This window comes from Staurois parvus, unplaced genomic scaffold (assembly GCF_062004578.1).
Source record: "Staurois parvus isolate SC_StPar_1 unplaced genomic scaffold, SC_StPar_1.0 ptg000155l, whole genome shotgun sequence".
Classification (NCBI taxonomy): Eukaryota; Metazoa; Chordata; class Amphibia; order Anura; family Ranidae; genus Staurois; species Staurois parvus.
The window spans coordinates 153734-176339 of NW_028317951.1; the positions used below are offsets into that span (position 1 = coordinate 153734).

General features: G+C 39.2%; 1 protein-coding gene across 1 annotated transcript in view; it reads left to right on the plus strand.

Moving 5' to 3' along the window:
- LOC149463229 (vomeronasal type-2 receptor 1-like) overlaps positions 1–21892 on the plus strand; it is a 59590-nt gene extending 37698 nt beyond the window's left edge. The window contains exons 3-6 of the mRNA XM_089675670.1: positions 4986–5855; positions 9329–9559; positions 11479–11602; positions 18293–21892. Of these exons, the coding sequence (XP_089531796.1) occupies positions 4986–5855; positions 9329–9559; positions 11479–11602; positions 18293–19290 (2223 nt within the window). The 3' untranslated portion in view covers positions 19291–21892. The remainder of the gene's footprint in view (positions 1–4985; positions 5856–9328; positions 9560–11478; positions 11603–18292) is intronic.
- Positions 21893–22606: the final 714 nt, after the last annotated feature.

Below are 22606 nucleotides of genomic sequence, written 5' to 3' on the forward strand. Positions count from 1 at the left end.
GACCAAGAGAAAAAGGAAAAGGTGGAGAGTAAGGAAAAACAAATGGAGATGGGAGAAAGAACCCAGGACACGGGAGGACACGCAGCGGGAAATAATGTGTCAAAATTCGTTGATGAAGACAATTGTCCCTTGCGGGACATGAAAATTGTGAATTTATCAGACTTTCAACTGATTGAAGATCACATTAGCCTCCTTAAGAGAGGCCTATCCTTTTCACCTGCTTCTACGATGGATGAATTTGAGGTATATAAGGACATTATCCTGTTCCTTCATAAAGTTCCCTTCCAACTATGGCATACAAAAAGGACTGAGGAACACAAGGAAGTATACCCTTTGACTTTATCATTAGAGGAAAAGACTGATCAGGACACGCTGGATATGCTGTTGTCCCTATTAGACAGAAGCACACAGATGGAAGAAGAAGATCTTCAGTCCTTTGACTTACAAAGGAAATGTGATCTGAGAATTAAATCCAAGAAAATGCGTCCCATGCACAAATATTACTGGATCAAGGTATTTTTAGAGTAGGTCAAAGAAGATCTACTTAAAGTAGACTGGACTTGGCGGGGCCTCAATAATTTGATCAAAAAGAGAGCGAGCTAGGAGGTAATGTTGTACTGATGTCCGAGGGGATGTATGAGAAAGAAGTAATTCAACAGCTTAGAGAGAGCTCTACGTATAGTAGGGTCTCCTCTAACCCATTTCCTGTCTTAAAAATAGCTCTAAATAAAAAACTCTAGCCTGGGAGGAAGGATTATTATCCCATAAAGAGAAGGAATACCTTTGGGTGAATGAGTATAATGATCCTATCTATTATATCATACCCAAGCTTCACACGTCTCTTATGAACCCTCCAGGTAGACCCAGTGTGTCAGCTATAAAGGACCCCCTAAAAAAATGGGGAACTATATAGATGCACTTAACGGTTTAGTGTGCAAAGTATCCTCATATGTGCAAGATACGTCTGATGTATTGCAGAAACTATCACAGGTGAGGATCTCCCCTGGGGCCCTACTGATGGGCATCGATGTGGAATCATTGTACACTTCGATCCCCCACCACTAGGGCCTTAGAGGAGTTTCCATCTTCCTTGAGCATGAATTTTCCCATTTTGGAGCACATAATGAATTTCTGCTGGAACTCTTGGAGTTTTCCCTGCAATGCTGGCAGCACTCATATGTCTATTTCCCAAAGACAACCTCTGGATATGACGCTGAGTAGAACCTGTCCTGTTAAACCGCTGTATGGTCTTGGTCAACGTGCTGCAGCTCAGGTTCAGGGTCTTGAAAATCTTCTTATAGCCTAGGCCATGTTTATGTAGAGTAACAAATTTTTTTTTCAGATCCTCAAAGAGTTCTTTGCAATGAGGTGCCATGTTGAACTTCCAGTGACCAATATGGGAGAGTGAGAGCGATAACACCAAATTTTACACACCTGCTCCCCACTCACACCTGAGACCCTGTGACACTAACGAGTCATATGACATCGGGGAGTGAAAATGGCTAATTAGGCCCAATTTGGACTTTTTCAGTTAGGAGTGTATTCACTTTTGTTGCCAGCAGTTTAACCATTCATGGCTGTGTGTTGAGTTATTTTGAGGGGACAGCAAATTTACACTGTTATACAAGCTGTACACTCACTACTTTACACTGTAGCAAAGTGTCATTTCTTCAGTGTTGTCACATGAAAAGATATAATATCATTATTATTATTATACAGGATTTATATAACGCCAACAGTTTGCTCAGCACTTTACAATATAACAATAAAATATTTAGAAAAATGTGAGGGGTGTACTCACTTCTGTGAGATACTGTATATAGAGAAAACTAAGAAACAGCTTAGGGTACCTCCAAAGTATTACAAAGAAAGACGATGAGAGCCCACTAGCGTTACACTTTGCAGAGTTTCATAATGGTAAGCTTGATGGGATGAAGGTTAAAGGGATTTTTGCCCTCAAGTTATCATCATGTAGAGGTGATTTTATTGCTGCAAAAAGAATAAATGTGGATTTTTAAATTGGATACATTAGCTCTAAAAGGCTTGAACACAGAATGTAAGCTGTAGGTGTTCTTAGATGCACATTAGACATGCATATATCCTTAAGTATATGCCATTGGCTAGATATGGTGGGACTGGGGGGTTATGGCACATTTAGGCTTCTCCAAGGAATTAGATAATTTCTCTATTTCCCCTTTACGCTTTTTGGTTTTTGTTAGTTGCTTTATTTTTACTTCTTTATAAAAAAAATCCATTGTCTTCTTTCCAATTATTATTTGGATGCACAGATCATTAATATGCACTGGGTGGTGAATAATTTGTTTGCAGGTTCATATGTGAGTGGGAGAGTGACATTTAGTGGCAGAAGTAGTTCTCTGCATGCCAAATAGGTATATAAGGACTATGGAAAATAGCTTCTCCCATCCCTGAAGAAGCCCGAGATCACTGGGCGAAACATGTAGGAATGTATGTCACCACATCGCCGACGTAGCTGATGTCATCACGGAGGTGATAGTGTCAGCAAGCACACCGTGTATCACGATCTGAAGTGCCATTACTATATTCAGCCACTGAGGTCCGAACCTTGATATGCTCCCTTGTAATCCTTCCAGGGACAAGACACTCCATTGCCACCACGCGGAGGAGAGGAATGTTGCTATGCCCTGGATGGACTGACAGCTGCTGCATATACACCATATGGGGATGGGTGAGCCTACTATATGGCCTCTTTATGTTCACTACTGGCTGTACAGGCCACCGGAGTATGGTCAACACACTAAAGCAAGGTAGAGCAGCTGGACCTCAGTGACGGCTTTATTGCTACTGCTGATACTCACCAGACTGAAATAAGCAAATAACTTTTACACATCTTTGGTCCTCCATTCATCCATGCGAATATCCATGTTTGGATGTAGAACTATGGACATTGTACCCACACTCTCAGATAGCAGCATTTACGTTAGGTTCCATTGATTTTAAGTGATATCCACTCAATTTTGATGGACATTAGTCCCCTTCCGCCAGCCACAATTATGTTTATCTGACATGTGTGAATGAGTATGATGATTGTATAGTGTGAAGGCTGTACAGCCCTTCATTTTGACTAGACAATGTTGTCTTTTTTTAAATGGTATATGGTGTGGGGGTATCTGTGCTGTTTTAAGTGTTTGTATTCCTTGAACATAATAAAGCCTGTTGTTTACTTATAAGCCACTTGGTCCTCCTTGTAACTTCCTATCAGGCTTACTTTTGCCCTTGTTTGGGTCATAGCAGTGAGTTATGCAGATCGCACCATTTATTTGGAATAATTTTGGGTGAGTCAGCTTCATCTCACGTGGTTGTTTAATACTGTCACCACGTGATAGGGCAGTGGCTATGGGTGGTTCCTTGGCATCATTTTCATCTTTTTTCGTTCAACATATATGACTAAAGGGCCAGATAAGTATGAACAGATGCAAACAAGAAAAATGTTTCCTCCAAAGGTGGGACTTTAAAGGGCAGCACTGATCAATGAGCCAAGATATAAAAAACAAGAGAACAAAAAAAACCCAATAATGTATTCATATATAATTGATTAAAATGACAATTGTACTCAGCAAACGCATGATCTGTACATGATCTATTTGATAGTCATACATTCAATGCATTTCGATGCAATACATGACAATGAATATATTCCATGGATTCAAACTTATTTGGTATAACCACATAGGTATCTTAAAATAAAACAGAAGTAATGCAGAAGTGGTGAAAGCTGATGTTGTCTGGGTACATCGGTGTCCACCAATGCCACTGAGGTCACCATAAAGAGCTGGGAATAGGAACTTCATCCTTAGTTGAAAAGCAGTAGTCTGTTGGGAAACTTGTATATACAGACACAAAGGTATATTTATAAACCCAAGGGGCAGTCAATGGATGGAGACTTGTTATGGAGTGACTAGAATAGTCAAAGATGGAAAGGCTCACTGCATATACAATGATTTGGAAAAAAGGTGGCTGTGAAGTTGCTCACCAAACCAGAGCCTTATAATCTTTTCCTGAGGAGTCTGGAAAGGCAGGGTGGTGCATCCATGTACAGCACAGCACAACACAGCACATTGAGTTTACTCAATTCTCTCATGAAAATCCTGAATACAAGATAATATCCGCATTCTCCATACTGGGAAGTCCTTGAGCAATACTATAAAAACAGATAGAAATGCACTGGTATTGTGTAAAATTCTCAATGATTAAAAAGTAAATCTCGTACTTACAAAAGTGTATGGAAAAAGTTGGTGTAACATAAAATTTGAGTTGACACTCAAACAACTGGACACAGATATTCAATGGTAGAACCTGTACAACAGAATATAATTTCTGCCCCAAATATGCATAGATGCTTACACGTATCAAGGGCAAACTCTCTTCTTCAGAGCTACCTGAGTTGCACTAAAGGTGCATTTATACTTGCAAATGCACCCTGTCTGTGATTATATACAAGAACCCCAGTGGGGTTTCCCAGCAATTAGCTGCAAAAGGCAGCCCCTTTAAAAGCAATGGGAGGCTGCTGGCTCCTGCAGCTAATTGTGCCCACTCGCATGTGAGTGATCAGCCCTGGATGCAAGCTGCCTGTGCAGGAAGCCTGGCTATGGTCACATACACAATGGTGCATGGAGAACAAATGTAGCCACCCTAGAACAGGAAGTCTGAGAGTAGCAGAAAAAAGCTTGAATTTGAGAGATGAAATAATGGTAACGATAGAGAGAATGTACATTTGACATATATTTAGACATATTGCTTTTATTTTTTTTTGTAAATGTTAGTTTAGTGTGACTTGTGTCATTGGTTTTCAGGTATCTTTGCCTCATCTAGTATGGAGTGTTATGAAATCTTTTGTACACTGCACACATTCATACACACATGCATGTGTGCATCTAGCTCCCATGTGAAATAGGCATTTTTAAAACAGCATAATCCATAACTAAGAATTTTCAATTTTTTTACAGGTGGGATACGCTTCCTCCTGCTCTGTGCTCAGTGATAAATTTCAGTTTCCATCCTTTTTGCGCACTATACCCAGTGATGTAGCCCAGTCTAAAGGCTTTGCTGATCTAGTAACATATTTTGGATGGACATGGGTGGGTACAATTGCAGCAGATGATGATTATGGCAAATATGGTATCAAAGTTTTCAAAGAAGAGGTAGAAAAAAATGGCGTGTGCATTGCTTTCTCTGAAACACTTCCGCGAATCTACAACAAAGATACGATAGATACTATTGTGAAAACAATACGCCAATCATCAGCCAATGTTGTTGTCATCTTTTCTTCAGACATTGATCTTGGTCCATTAATGGAAGCCCTAGCAGAAACTAATATCACTGGAAAAACATATATCGCTAGTGAGGCCTGGACTACATCAGCTCTCATAGCTAAGCCACAGTATTTCTCTTTCCTTGGAGGAACAATTGGCTTTGCAATCCGCAGAGCACAAATACCAGGGTTTGAAGATTTCCTCTTGGACATACATCCAGAGCATGGCACCGGCACTGATGACCTGGTTTATGAGTTCTGGGAAGAGGCCTTTAACTGTACTTGGCCCACCCAGAGAGCAGCTTTTTATACAAACATCACTATAGAAGCAATTGTTGCAGGTCGAAAAAGAAATATTTCTCCAAGACTCTGCACTGGAAAAGAGAAACTGTCTGACATTTATAACACATACAAGGATGTGTCAGAGCTTCGAATCACATACAGTGTCTATAAATCTGTGTACACCATTGCTAATGCTCTCCATGATTTAGATATATGTGTTAAAGGGTCAGGGCCTTTTCCTGGTAATGAATGTGCAAATTTGCTTGATTTTGAGCCTTGGCAGGTAAGTGTTAAGTAGATTTTATACTCATGATATTTTGGAAAGTAATGTCAGCGTACTATAACATTTTTCTTTTCCCCATTATGAAGATGTCTTCAGTATGCAGTTGTATAGCCTCTATAAGAGATAAGGAATGGTGGCACCTGTGTTATAGAGGAGCCTGAACATTGTTGGACATATTTTTCAACCCTACTATGTTGCTAAAGTGTCTTCCCTTAACTGGTCCCATCTAAAGGTGATAGAAGGCACCAATACATCTCTCTTATTTTTAGCCTCTCCACCATTAAAATAATTTAAACCTTCAAAACCTCAACGATTCCTAGTTTAATTATAATTATCCCTTATTACATCAAAACAGAACTCTATGTTTACTGGACCTATCGATGAAAAATGTGCCCCATAGCATTCAGATGGAACTAGAATTCAGTTCAAATATTGCCTGTTTGGGGTTTGGTGAATGGGAAAATTAAATGGGGTGTTCGCCTGCCCAAACCTCTGGCCGGAGTATTAATTGATACATTTAGCAGCAATATTACTACTGCTGCTAAATGTGACAACTTCCCAGTCAGCTTGCTTGTTAAGAAGTATGCTCGCCCAGTTGATAGGTGAATGTAAATGGGGGTGTGGGGTAGTTAGGGGCTAACATAAATTTATTTATTTCAGGTACTTTTATAGTGCCGTCAATTTTATGCAGCGCTTTACATATATATTGTACATTCACATCAGTCCCTGCCCTCAAGGGGCGTACAATCTAAGGTCCCTAACTCACATTCATACATATACATACTAGGGCCAATTTAGACAGGAACCAATTCACCTACCAGCATGTCTTTGGAGTGAATAAATGATCATATATGATCATGATCATGTTTGGATGGTCATGGGATGGTCATGGGATATATCATTTGATGCAAGTATCTGTTGGGAGTGGATAATCTTGGCTGTTAATATGTTTTCTCTTTATTGTCCTAAGAGCCTCTTCTCATTGGGCTGAAAGTGATAAAAAGTCTAACATTTTGTTTTGCCACTTGAACAGAAATAGAAGGGAAATCTTCCCATGGGCATGCTTATTCTGGTGGCAACTGTCTAAGAGGGAATTTTTATTACTTTGGAGTGATTTCCCTCTTTTCCTGTTGTATTTTCAGGACAGAAAGTAAATGGAAATTTCCCTAAAGGGCCACAGACAGGCAATTCCAAAGGTTTCTGATTCAATATATACTTTAACTCTTTATGCTGTGAGATGATAGTGTTGCACTACCCCCATAGGGGCTGCTGAATTTGATTTGGGTCCCCTTAAGCTCTGCACAACCAGGCAACACGCATTTTCTACACTTGCACATCCAAAGTCAGTAAGCAGTCCATCAACTTGAGTTTTTTTGTTTTATTAAGGGATTAAACTTGGATAGGGTAAAGGGCTTATGGGATGCCTAGTTTGATTGAAAACAATAGCAGAATGAGAACGTTTCCTGCTCTAGCACACTTAGTAAAAAACAATGACAAACACTTGCCTGCATTCCAGCCAGAACCATTGCAGTCCTTAGTAAAGTAATTCCATTCTAGGAGCTTGGTGTCCCCTGAGTAGAACTCTAGTAACATGACAACATGTAGGAGCTCTGTGTCCACTTGCTGCACAGAATACCAGCCCACCTGGCTACAGTATCTGATCCCAGGACAGGGGATTGGGTAAGCTATGAACTATCCCCTGAAGACTTGCCAGAACCTGCATCCAGTAGGCCTATCCATTCTAAGTCCTGGAGGTGTAGAGGTGCTCACATTGTCTTTGTCCTGCAGCTGTGGATAGAACTGCTTTCAGGCCTTCTAGCTAGGCTGGTTACTCTCCAGGTTTTGCAGGCTGTCGTTCCCTGATGAACAGCAGGGCACCTCAGCTTCTCCTCAGCTTCCATTATCCAACTTGGAAGCAGAACCTCCCTCCTCTGGGGATCCCTCCCAGGCCACACAGCATCACCACTCAGCAGTCCATCTTCCACCAGATGCCCCTGCTAGCATGGCTCTCTCATATTCATGGGCTAGTCTACCACACTACCAGGGCCTCTTAGCCTGGGATTGGTCAGACTTCCATGAATATGCAGATTAGGGTCTCTACCCTTCCGCTTACTGATTTCTGGAAGCTTCCATGGACCTCCAGAGCCAGGTGGAGGCAATAGAGTCCCAAAACGCCAAGCCATCCAGCCTGACCTCACACTGAACCCACAGTAATTCAGGCTCACTCACTACCATGAGCAAAAAAGAAATTTACCTTACAATAGCCCCACCTAGTGGGCGCTACAATAGTTTATGTACTGTATAGTTAATGCCAGCCAGCAAAATTACTCATTATTGTTTTATATATTTAAAAATGAACCAGATATCTAATGTTTGGCACATCTGCACAGACTCATCAAACATAACATTTGACTTAACCAGAAAACCATAGATTAATAAAGCGGTACATGGAAAAAAAAGAGTGCAGTAATCAATGAGAACTAATTAAACCCTTTTTACAGTAACACTGAATGTTACTGTAAAACTTCACATATAATTACGCTGTGCTGCACTGAATAATAACATTAATAGCACATTACTGCATTTTGCCTCTTGTGAGCTTTAGATACACATCCTGGGTAGTTCCCCAGTTATCCTTATTACACTATGCTCCCCACCTTCACACTTCTATTCCCCCTTCCCCGCTTCATATACTTCCCTAACCATTATGGTTTGGTTCGGTTGCAGTCATGTGATGATTGAGGTAATCACTGTAAAAGTAGCCCTTTTGTTGCAGCTGTCATCTCAATTCCATGTAGTATTTTCTTCAGAAAAGGGTGATTTTTGAATTTAGGAATTCTGCATGGGTGTTTCTCGAGAGAAAAGCTTTAAGTTAGAATGTGTACAGAGTTTGTAGACTCCAGCCAACTGCCATTTTAAAAAAGGGTGCATTTGGGTGAGGTAGAGTGCTTTTCTCATAATGGGGTGAGCAATGGTTTTGGTTATACTTGGAGGTCCTCAAGGAATAAAATGTCCAGCTCAAAACCATTCCAGAAAGTACGGTAAGTGTTAGTAAAAGAGGTGAAAGCGTACAGATGACTTTATATTGCTAAAAATAAAGTTTAAATAGGAAAAAGATGCTGGCAGCTAGAATCAATTTTACTTTTACTTCTTTTGTGGATCGCTGAGATTTTGTAAGGTCTAGAATAGTGCTTTAATTGGCTGCTGTACATATTGTCCTTAGCCTTACTGAATAAGCCTGCATACCTGATTAGCAGTTACTGAGGCACAGTACATAGTAGTACATACTACACAATTGCAGCACTGTATAACAGGTTATCCTGTGTAAATTTAAATACACACACATATATTAATATTTTTACAGTAAGATTTACACCACAAAAGTCAGTTTAACTGAGGGAAAATAGAGCTATTTGCATATTTTCATCTCCATAGGGCTTCTTTTAATTTTTTTTTTTTTTGCTTTTCTACAGCTTATGTACTACTTGAAGAACACCAAATTCACAGTCTTCACAGATGAATTCATCAAATTTGATGACGCAGGAGATGTCGAAGGCTATTATGATATTTTAAACTGGCAGTGGCGTGATAATCATAGCCTATCCTTTGTAAAAATAGGACACTATAAACATGTAGGTGGTGGAGCAAATAATGAGCTCGGAATAGATAACAGCTCAATATTCTGGAATACACCAAATGGCCAGGTAGGTGTTATGAATATTAAAAATAATATATTGCCAAAAACCATACTGTAGTCTTTTTTTTATGTTATTTCATCACTGACAGTTCACAGAAACATTTTCACAAGATTTCCATAAAGGATAATTGCCCTCCAAAATATTCAACCAGTTGTTGCAGCTGTAATCCCATTTTCAAATACTGAACTGTATGTACCTGTTCATTTTATCTGCTTAGCTGAAAAAGGAATGCTGTTTAGAAGGTTCAATAGCTCAAACTGCTATTTACGTGTACAGTACAACTGAATGCGTTAGAGATGTGAATCAAACACCCTACTTCCCACCACTGCCCACCATCTCTGTTTAGACAGATTCCAGTTAAAGGTATTTTCCACTTAAATATTCAAATGGCTCTCTAATGAAAGACATCTCAAACAGGCTGAACAATATAAAAATAATCTATATATAGAAATCACTTTTTAGTATATATCAAAAATTAATTTTAATAAATATTTGTAAGATTATAAAATACATATAAACACAATTTAAGCAACAGTGAGATGAGGGTCCTGTTATTGATTAATAGTAAAATATAATCCAATTTGGACCACTATGTCATACTATAAAGATGAGTCTGCAGCAGAGGTCTGCTCCCAAATTAAAGAGGAATAATATTAATTAAAATGGCACAGTGTCTTCTGTGTAGCATTTATTTTCATCCTGGAATCTATCTTGTTCCTATTCTGGCAGAATTTCTGTGGCTGATGGTATAATAGCCTTAAACTGAGCATGTGAAAAGCCAGGACAGTTGTATTTTATCAGTTCATTTACCATCCTCTCTGAGCCCAATGTACTCTTATCCTTGTTTATCAAAAAAGCAAAGAGGAAAATCAGCACAAGGGACATGCCGGTAACTTACAGTTAGCATGATGTGTTGTGTTGATTCTTTTTGTTTTAGGAGACATCTCACCACCACCACCACCATAAACATCTGGTGCAATGGGGGTTAATACAGCTAAAGGGCTGTCAGGAGCTCTCATTAAGAGAGCTTGACTACCTGCCCTTTCCTGCCAAATCTGGCATTCACTCTATGAAAGACACAGCTTCTATAAATGAAACAGGATCTCTGAATGGAGGTGGCGGGGATATCAGTCATCCACCAGTCCCCCATTCTGAGATTCTGTCTCATTCATAGAAGCTGTAGTATGGATAGATGACGATTTGTCCTAACACAAGAAGAATTAACACAAGGAACACATGGAAGCAGGCTGGAACTAGCTAGTTAGGATCCTGCCCTGGACAGGAGAGCTGGGGATAACTTAGTTCCTGAGTTTTTCATTTAGCAAGATCTTTTGGTGCAGCCCACTGCTGCTGTCGATATAAAAAGGGATAGTGGTTCAGAGCCAGAAAGGCCCTGGAGGAGGGGAGTTTGAGAGTCTTGTGGATGGTCTATCTGTTTTGTTCCATGTAGGGTACGGCCACCTAAGCATCTGAAAGATGTGAGAGCCATCCAACCTGGGGTTCTCCCCAAACATACCATGGTGTACGTTCATCTCTAAGAATAGAGGCCCGCCTTAAGGTTGAATATTCCCCCACGGCAGCCTCCGCCTTGCCTCAAGCCATTGATGAAAATGGCACAGAGTAAAGGTACCCCATATGTATTGACAGTGACCCTGTTACAGGTGCCTAGCATTGCCCAGAAGAACCTACCTGAGGCCTCCTATGTGACCCACACTTGGTGCTCAACAAGGAGGGAAACATGGAGGATGTACCAACCACCTGCTCCCCCCTTAAAATTATCATACTAACTGTAAGTTACAGTTAACTGTGCTGATTTTGCTGTTTGGGTTTTTAGCTAAAATTAGGCTTTAAATGAAAAAGGAAGTACAGCTGTATGTTACATATATAGAAAACATTAATGATGTTATTTATGCACATTTCTCTAGCCTCCCCAGTCTGTTTGTAGCATCAGCTGTATTCCAGGATCAAGGAAAGGCATTAGACAAGGAGAGCCAGTGTGCTGCTTTGACTGCATTCCATGTGCGGATGGAGAAATTACTAATGAAACAGGTAACACACTCTTCCTCTGTATCCCAGTCCTTTACTTTGGAAATTTGCAATACAAACATTGGTCTTTAAAGCCCAACTCCAGACAAATTAGAAATGATAATCTGCAGTGGGGATGTACCTGCACTGCAAGGGTTAATTGCTCATTTTAGGGGAAAGGAGATACACTTTTACTTACCTGATCCTCTCTTTCCTGGCACAATCCGGTGGTGGACTGTCCTTCAGCATCCACACACCTTGATGACATCCTGACCCTATACTGGTGGATCAAGGTGGTGGATGCTGTGAGGACTAGTCTAGCTGCGGAGAGGAGCAGAGGATTGAGTATAACTCTTTTTTTATTCTTTGTTTCCCTAGACAAACACAAAAAATTAACCCTTCTAGTGCAGGCACAGCCCCACTGCAAGGGATAATGTACTTGCCAGGGGTTGGGCTTTAAAGCCAAACATTTTTTTGGTTATGTATAGAGTGGGTAAGAGTTACAATTTCTGTTTTAACCCTTCTCCTTTCCTCTAAAAACTGTGTCTTTGTTTGTGCACCTGACAAAGATTTCAATAATAACTTGACAGAGGATCCATACATTCCCCACTCCATTCAATAGGAAATTAAACTTTTTTGTCTGGAGTCGCATTTTAAAAAAGATTCCCAAATAAAGTAATGTTTGCTGGAACTATTTATCAAGTTTATTTACCAAGTTTGAGTTGGCATATTTACCACTTTTTCTACCCATACATATTATAGTTGCACATCGTAAAGTGGAAGCCTGGCCAAAACCTAATCGTAAACCTGCTCCGGCCCCTATTCTAAGCTCTATACTAACTACCCTGTAAAGGAAATTGCTTATACTTAACTAATCTGTGGTTGCCCTGGTCCTGTCATGGTATCTTCCCAATGGCCGGCTTCAAGGTAGAGGAGAGAGCAGTAAGAACAGCTGCATAGTTTGGGCGGTGATGTTACCCATATGTGCCTCCACTCCCTTGAAGCTGGCACTGGGAACCAATCATGTTACTGGACCAGAGCGCCCTTAGATTAGGTAAGTATAGGCATCTTTCCTTTACAGGATAGTTAGTATAAAGCTTAGAATGGGGGTGGAGTCAGGTATAAACTTAGTCAGGCTTTGACCGGATGTTTACTTCAAATAAAAAAAAAAACAAGATTTTGGGTCCTATACCATCTAGACGTAAGTTCAGCTTTTTTTACAAAAAAAATGAAAAGGTGAACTAACTTACTACAACCTCTCCTCTCCCCAGTCCCCACTGTATGATTAGTCTTTCACTGCCAATGCACCCAGTGCAGTGGTAAGGAGATTTGAAATCCATGGCCTTCTTTCCTTTCTTTCCTTAGGAGTAATTCTGATTGGTCAGCGCTGCCACATAACCACTTTGACCAATCAGAAATGCTCTGATCTATCCTGGTATCCCTAAGGAAAGAAGGGGGAAAAGACTGCGGCTTTCATATCCCTGGATCACTGAATTGGCTGTGTGAAAGTGAAAGCTTATCATCCATGGAAGTAGATGTAGCAGGGATTGAGGAGTAGAATGGTGGGGAGGGTGTAGTGTATTTTATTTTTTGTAAAAAAGGTGAACTTAGACTTTAAGCTCTCATGAAGGGGGTCCTGTTGAGCCCCAAAATGCACTGGCTGTATATTTACAGACTTTGCTTGAACCTTTGATTAGAATAGATGGGCCTTTTGGGCCTTACCTTTTCCACTAGAGATTAGTATTGGCTGCTGTATACCAAACAATATGCATTTCCTTTTTGAAGTTATGCTGTTATGTATATTTATATATATTCTTGGTGTAGCACTCTCACTGTTGCTAGTGCAAGTAAATTTAGTTTGGCTCCCCTGTAGGCAGAGGAGCAATAGTTAAATGTGTTTAGGAGACTGTGCAGTGCTTCAAAGGGTGGGGCTCAATTAACTCCCCCTGTCTTCTGGAACTCTCTGGATATTTCTTAATCATAATGCGTGGAGGGACAGAGGCTGCAGTATGGATATTTATGGAGTTTCTACCAATCCCTGGGAAGGCAGGACTAGAAGGTAGGGAAGCAGGCCATAAATACTCAGAAGCCTGACAGTCTGGGAGCATAGCCCAGGGTCCAGCCATGTGGAAGAGACCCCTGTGCTGGGGGCTCTGCCCCCTTGGATGGGAGAGAGAAAGGAAGAAAGCTCCAGGACATCACTTAGCCTGTTTCAGCTAGGCTTAACTGCAGACTTCAACCCAAGTCAGAAACAGCTTGTTCAGCAGAGAGGCCAGTACAGCAGCTATCTGATTCTAGGATGTACTTTAAGAGACTGACTGAGTACACACCAGCCATCATATTTGAAGCAACAGAGAGGACAATGTAGTGCAATACCTAGGAGACAGCTTTTGTGCAATGCAAGACAGACAGGAGCACCCCAACGTCTCTACTTTGGATCTAGAGCAGCTAGGTGCTGTGCAATACAGGCAGGAGCTGACTCTTACTACTGGCTGCAGCATAGTCCAGCTGGACTTTAGCAGCCAAAGACTTTATCAGTTCCTCATTCATTTGTTCGGAGTTTACAAATCTCTTTGGTCTTGGGGCATCCCATGTACCCCCAATCCCTATCCAACTTCTTTGTTTTCAAAATAAACACCATAAAACCAAAACTCCTACACTGGTTCACGAGTCAACTGGAGTGTGTAGAAAATTCCTTTTGCCTGTTGGAGCTGCGTGGGGGAAATAGGCTCGAAATCTAGTGGCTCCTTTGGGAATAGCGTTACATTGGGTATTATCAGGGGCGGACTGACCATTTGGAAACTCGGGCACTGCCTGAGGGCCCGGGGTCAGTAGGGGGCCCCATGAGATGCCCCTGGTACCTTTTTCATATGCTTTTTTGAGTTTGGGCAAGGACACAGGGCCCCCATGATCCCCTATTGCCCGGGGGCCCCATGAGTTGTCAGTCCGCCCCTGGGTATTATAGTGGCTCTCCAGTCAAAAAGTAAAAGATACAGTTGATATATCTGTATATTTACTTTTTTTAACCTTACAAAGATTTTGTCATTTTTTCCAGCCAGTCTTGTGATTTACTTGCCTTTGCTACACTGCACATCCAGCAGGATAACCCTCCCATTAACTGGTTCAGGTTTAATGCTTTCTGAATTACTTCTGTGCTAATTAAACAAAGTTGATTCAGTTTCCTGGGAACAGGCTGGCTGCAGAGATTACATACGAGGCTCTGCTCTAAAATCAGGTAACTGTGTCAATTGACTGGCTTTGTAGTGTGGCAGATGTGTGTTAATAACAAGAATAACTTTACAGAATTACTCATTCTTTGGCAGATAAGATATAGGACACAAATATGAACATGTATTTAGCTGTGTGCTTGGAGTTCTACTTTAATTATGACCATAGAAGATAGAGGGTGGTAAGATATTCAGGCATGATCTAACCACAATAAAAGGCACACACATCAGGTGCTGGCTTGATGCCAGGAAAAACCAAGAATAATGGTCAAAATTATCCTAGAGTCGGACAGTTGCTAGTTTACGTTTCCTAGATGGTCAACTCTCAGTTTGAGGTGATGCAAATATATAAATATGAATATCAACACCCAATCTGATACAGGAATCCTGTAAATAAAAAAATGAGAGCAAACATTTAAGCATTTGAGCTTTCAAAGTTGGAGGTTTCTAAACAGGAATCCAAAATGTTTATCCATTAGTCCCATATGTAGGGTAAAGTCAAAGGTTTGGTTAACTGCTTTTCTACCTAGCCTTCTCCGCAACTTTGTGTACTTCCCCTCTTTTCAACACCCTGCTTCTCTATTCAGCTGACTAAACTTAAGAGATATCCAGTACTTAAACGTTATGGGGTACATGTGTCTTACCGCCCATATTACAGCACTGGTTCTTGGCCATTCAAAGGACAGGTATAGAGTCCTAAGCCCTATTTAAGCTTCATTCATGAAATACTGGGCTTCCTCCTTTTGCTGCCATCCAAATGGAAGGTGAGTAAGTAAAGTTGAGGAGGACAGCAATATTCTAATAAATTACAATGTAAATAACTTTTTTGATGGTTTTTCTATGCGTTCACATGACTGAAAGGCACAGCCTTGTGTGTTTGTCTGTGGAGGACTGACAAAGCCACAGAATCCCAAGAGCTGTGATGTCACCCCATTGGCTTCCATGATTCTAAGGAAATGCTGGCTGGGAGACTGGAAGAGAATTTACACTTACCAGTTGCACAGATGGACACACTTGCCGGAGCTTTTTGCTCAAATGACTGCATAGAAAAACGAAACAAAAAAAAGGTATTCACATTGTGACATACTAGAAAATGTATGCACTGAATATCAAAACAATGGGGATTAAATATTTAAAAAGTGCGTTGTTCTTTAGCCTTTACTTCTATTTTAAGTGCATCTGTTGGTTTGTCCTCCACAGGCAAAGCAGCAGGTTCACTTTAAAACTGCAGTCAAACAACTAAATACATATATGGAAATTGTTTCACCTAAAATGGTATTTCTGTCCATCTAGTTCTGACATTTACAAAGCTCTGACACATAACACAGACCTGAGACCTGATTTATATCTACAGTTGTTATGTAACACTTTACAGGTCCTGTCCTTTCCCCAGCCCGTTACTGGCTAATAAAATGAGAAGCAACATGCTGATAAGCTCATTTCTTTGTCATTTTGCTCTCTCTTCCTATCAGGATACAGTGGATATAAAAAATCTGTACACAAAATGTCAGGTTTCTGTGATGTAAAAAAATGAGACAAAGATAAATAATTTCAGAACTTTTTCCACCTTTAATGTAACCTATAAACTGTACATCTCAGTTGAACAACAAACTGAAATCTTTTAGGTGGAGGGAAGTAAAAATAAAAAACTAAAATAATATGGTTGCATAAGTGTGCACACCCTTAAACTAATACTTTGTTTAAGCATCTTTTATTCCAGCACTCAGTCTTTTTGAGTATGAGTCTATCAGCATGGCACATCTTGACTTGGCAATATTTGACCACTCTTCCCTGCAAAAACATTCCAAATCTGTCAGATTGTGAAGGCATCTACTGTGTACAGCCCTCTTCAGATCAACCCACAGATTTTCGATCGGATTCAGGTCTGGGATCTGGCTGGGCCATTTCAAAACTTTAATCTTTTTCTGGTGAAGCCATTTCTTTGTTGATTTGGATTTATGCTTTGGGTTGTTGTCATGCTGAAAGATGAAATTTCTCTTCATGTTCAGCTTACTAACAGAAGCCTGAAGGTTTTATGCCAATATTGACTGGTATTTGGAACTGTTCATAATTCCCTCTACCTTGACTAAAGCCCCAGTTCCAGTGGCAGAAACACAGCCTAAAGCATGATGCTGCCACCACCATGCTTCACTGTGGGTATGGTGTTCGTTTGGTGATGTGCAGTGTTGTTTTTGCGCCAACCATATCTTTTGGAATTATGGCCAAAAAGTTCAACCTTGGTTTCATCAGACCATAACACATTTTCCCACATGCCTTTGGGAAACTTCAGATGTGTTTTTTCGGACTAGGATGTTTTTCTTCATAAGAAAAGGCTTCCGGCTTGCCATTCTTCCCCATAGCCCAGGCATATGAAGAATACGGGAGATTGTTGTCACATGTACCACACAGCTACTACTTGCCAGATATTCCTGCAGCTCCTTTAGTGTTGCTGTAGGTCTCTTGGCAGCCTCCTGGACCAGTTGGTTATGATTAAGCACGAGATCGTATGAAACGCGTTAACAAGTCCTGTATTCATGTCCTGGTGTTTTGTGTGTCCTATGGATCAATAAGTACACCCTATATTCATCTATCCTCCGGTGTGAGGCTGACCCTTCTTCCTGTTGCTGTAAGCCTCTTGACAGCCTCCCAGACCAGTTTTCTTCTCGTCTTTTTAGCAATTTTGGAGAGACGTCCAATTCTTGGTAATGTTGTGCCCCGTTTTCTCCACTTGATGATGACTGTCTGCACTGTGTTCCATGGTATATCCAATGCCTTGAAAATTCTTTTGTACCCTTCTCCTGATACCTTTTAACAATGTGATCCCTCTGATGCTTTGGAAGCTCTCTGCGGACCATGGCTTTTGCTGTAGGATGCAACTAAGAAAATGTCAGGAAAGACCTACTAGAACAGCTGAACTTTATTTGAGGTTAATCATAGGCACTGTAAATGATGGCAAGTGTGTACTGACTCCTATTTAACATTATTTTGAATGTGATTGCTTACTTCTGAACACAGATACATCCCCAGTTATGAGAGGGTGTGCACACTTATGCAACCACATTATTTTAGTTTACTTTTCCCCCTAAAAAATTTCAGTTTTTTTAAAATTGCGTTGTACAGTTTATAGGTCACATTAAAGGTGGAAAAAATTCTGAAATTATTTATCTTTGTCTCATTTGTTTACATCATAGAAACCTGACATTTTAAAAGGGGTGTGTAGACTTTTTATATCTACTATATTCAGCTGACTGGCCCCTTCTGCTGGTTCTCCCTCTTTAAGTCTGAATACTGGTGCATAGGGGATTGCAAAAGACGGACACTAAGTCAAATCCTAGTATTGTTAGCTATTTTAACCCTGAGAGAACTCTTACTAATACACATTACTATGTATTTTTTTTACAAATAAAAATATCACCTAGCTCAACTAATTAAAATAACTACATCAAATTCTTGCAGTAATTACATTTTTGTTACTGTTTTTTCATAGATGCAAGAGAATGCATAGCATGCCTTCCAGACTTCTGGTCTAATGCACCGAAGAATGAGTGTGTTTTGAAGGAAGTGGAGTTCCTGAACACAGATGAAGCTTTGGGGATCACATTGATATTCTTGGCTGTGTTTGGTGCTTCCCTGGTTATTGCTTTTACTATTATCTATACAATTTACATTGATACGGCATTAGTCAAGGCTAATGACCGCACTTTGAGCTTTCTAATTCAATTCTCACTAGTATGTACATTTATGACATCTATCCTTTTTGTAGGCAAACCAGTGGCATGGTCATGTATGGCCCGACAAACTACTCTGGCTCTTGGATTTTCATTATGCCTCTCCAGTATACTTGGTAAGACTATTGTTCTGATGTTAACAAAGCGAGCTGCTAAAGCTAAGAAGGGTGAAAAGAGCTCTCAGATAGTCATGAAACCACTCTATCAAAGAATAGTTGCAGTAACTGGCTTAATTATTGAAGTAGGGATATGTACAGCTTATCTGATACTGAAGCCACCATGGGTTTACAAAAATATGGAATCCCAAAACATTAAGATAATCCTTGAGTGTAATGAAGGTTCCATTGAATTCCTGTGTTCCATGTTCGGGTTTGATGTCTTTCTTGCTATTCTTTGCTTTATAACTTCCTTTGTAGCTCGAAAACTTCCAGACAATTTTAATGAGGCTAAATTTATCACATTTGGAATGCTAGTGTTCTTTATTGTTTGGATCTCTTTTGTTCCAGCTTACCTGAGCACACGAGGGAAATTCAAAGTAGCTGTTGAAATCTTTGCCATTTTAGCATCTAGTTTTGGTTTACTTGGTTGTATTTATGTCCCCAAAGGGTATATAATTCTCATAAAACCAGAAAGAAACACAGAAGAAATTGTTGGTGGTAAAGGCCCCACTAATGATAAGAGTGCACCAGGAACATCAGCTTCTATTACTAGCGAGATCAACAATACAACAGTGTCCACAGTTGTGCTTGATGATTAAATTGATTATCAAAGGCTGTACGTGTATTTGCTTAGTTTACCTAAATGGTACCAGGCATACTTAATAACAATGCAAACAGTGGTAACATACAGTAATCCATAGAGACCGTGGATCTTTAAAGGAAACGTATAGTGGTGATTACATTTTTTTTAGCTTGTTATAGCCAGGACTAAAAAAAAATAAACAATTTAATTTTTTTCCCTTAATGGTCACATAAATATGAATAGTAAATTATTATTATGTAGTTCTTTCCAGCCAGAAGGTGGAGCTCTGGTCTTTTTACATCATTACCATTATTATTTTCAGCTGTGCTGATAATAGTCCTTTTAATAATGAACTCCAATGAGTCATCAGAGTAGTAACTCCTCCTTTTCTCCATAATCAGAAAAATAAGTCTGAGATTTCAGTCAGAGAAACAGAGCTACAAAGCAAGTTGCCCTCCTGTATGGTCCCTTTAGCTGACCCAAAAGTTCTGGAAACTCTTTATATTGTATTAAAAGTTTATTTGTAAAACAGAGATTGTATACAGATAGTACAAAAAAAAATATACAGTACAACAGTTAAAAAAAATATACAGTATATATAAAAAAATTAAATAAAATAAAATTGACCCAAAACCATTATAGTTAACCTTTATGCTGTTGCTGAAGTAATGAGAGTTGATTTCTTATTAGCTGCTGTAACTTACTGCAAATCATTTACTTTACCATTTTATTAACCATATTTGTATCCATTTAAGATACAGAAGTAATACATTTTAAGAGTTTTTATAATAATAACTTTTTTTTCTGAAATATTTACTTTTATTCACATATGATTTTGGAAATAAAAATTAAAGCATAAGAATATATTTTACAGAAAAATAAAGGAAATCAAACTTAAAATAAAATGTAGCAGCCATGCACACCTAGTCACTGTGTGCATTATTGAGATCAGTAAGGTAAGAGCATGAACAAGCAAATGTATGTAACTTACACTTTATTTGATTACTTGGATCTTATGAAAAAATTTAAAAGAAGACTTGTCCTGCATGTGATTGTGCTGTAATTGAAATATACTAATATTTTGAGGTTGAGTTTTCATATTTGTTCCCCTTGAGAATCAAGCAAGGAGATGTGTGATGAAGTAATTATTGTTAGCCTATTTATCTTGCATTAAAGCAACCTGTACTGTATTGCTGACATATCCTTCTAAAAACACTGCTATGCTGACTCTCTGGATTTAATACTTTGTGACAATGACCTGAAACGTGTATGCATAGCAAAAGTTCTGACTTTTTAATCCATCTGATTGTTCCATGTAATAAATTAATACAGTCATTTTAAAGTATTGAAGACATAGACAAGCAGACAACTAGCATTCTTAGGAATTCAGCAGTGACGGCTCCTGTGCTCAGAACAGGTTAAAAGCACATTTTTTCATTCTTAGGATTCGTATCGGATTCCATGCAAATACTTTTTTATGTAGTTAACCATAACATCTTAGGCTGGCCATACACTATACAATTTTCTGCCCAATTTCCTTTAGATTTACCTTCAACCATGTAGTGCAAGGGCCTGCTTAATTGGATACAATTGAAGTTGTTTAGGTTTGACCTCATATTATATGGTTTTTGGTCAATCTAAAGCAATTTTCTAAAGAAAATTGTATAATGTATGGCCAGCCTTATGCATTATTTTTATGGACAAATAGGAATTTGGTTAGGGAACAGAAATAAGCATACATCTTTTTGTATTTTAGTTTTCAGCTAGAAAGAGGGAAGAATTAAAATTAATTATTTTCAACATTTAAGAAAGAGTGTTGATGACACACTGTCATTTGTATCATGAATCACATTTCTTCCTCCGTGATAAAGCTACGAATTTTCATTATATGAAAATTACACCATAATAAACATTATTTACTATAACTGGAGCGTGAAAAATCTGGCGCAGCTCTGCATAGAAACCAATCAGCTTCCAGGATTTATTGTCAAAGCTTCATTGAACAAGCTGAAGTTATAAGCTGATTATCTACCACGCACAGCTGCACCAGATTCTGCATGCTCCAGTTTTAGTAAATTTCCTCCATGATCAGTTGAAGTTGGTTTGGGGCAAATGATGTATATGTACAGATTCCACTGATCATCACACAGCAATATCTATAAAGGTTAGATGTCCATTGTATATTTTGATAATGGAAAAAATTACCTTTCTGACATCACTCCAAAATATCATACTCAGTAGTCTACAAAAACCTGTTGTGGTAAAGTGAACATGGCCAGGTTTAAAATATTTCTAAGCTAACAAATGTTTTGAAGTGATGTGTTGCTTTGAATCACCTTGGACAGAAGTCAAGAACCCATATACATGCTTGATCTATCCAAGACGGATCAAAAATCAACACATGGTTCGCTTTGAAGACAAAATAATATGAATAATAATATCTCCTGCGCATAAGTGTGGGGGACTGAAGGCAGTGACCTTGATAAAGCTTAAGAAAGTGTATATATCAGTATGTCCCACGGACAGACTAAGCCTTGCAGCTCTCGCACATGGCCGGGGTAGTCCAGCCCAAACTGCAAAGAGACAAAACAAGAGCGCCCCAGCCTACCGCATTATTTCTTAAATAATTTTTTATTGTAGTATAGATAAAAACATACTCACAAACATGTGGCTGTTTTTGTTATGCGAATTGTCACCACGTTTGTGAGTATGTTTTTATCTATACTACAATAAAAAAATGTTTAAGGATAATGCATTAGACTGGTGCGCTCTTGCTTTGTCTCTTTGCAGTTATCACATCCAATGCAAAGCCCATAGCCTGCACTGGATGCAAGTGCACACTGAAAATTTTCCTTTTGTTTTGTTTCGGACGCATTCTTTCAGTGAAGAATTTTGCTTAGTCATATTCGTTGTGTTGAACCGATTTGTTTTCGGAATTCGTTTTGTATCTTCGACATTCGTTTCATATATTTGTTGGACCAGGTAGATTCAAAAAAATTTAGCAGTTTTTTTGAAAGATTGCTATTTATTTAATATATTATCCAATTGCACGGATTTAAATCTGAAGGAGTACAATCCACCAAGAGAATTGGCATGAGCTGATTGGACAGTGTTGACTAGCATCTTGTGCATCTGAATTAATGAATGGAACGAAATTAGAATCCATTTGTTATCTGAATTATCATCAAACAAATTTAAAAATATTATTATTTTCACCACTATTATCGCATCATGTGATGTCATCGAATGAAATTAATGTATTTGTTAATTTCGTTTTAACTTTTTTCGTATTCGTTGACATTTGTCATTAAGTCCAATCAGAGATTTGTATA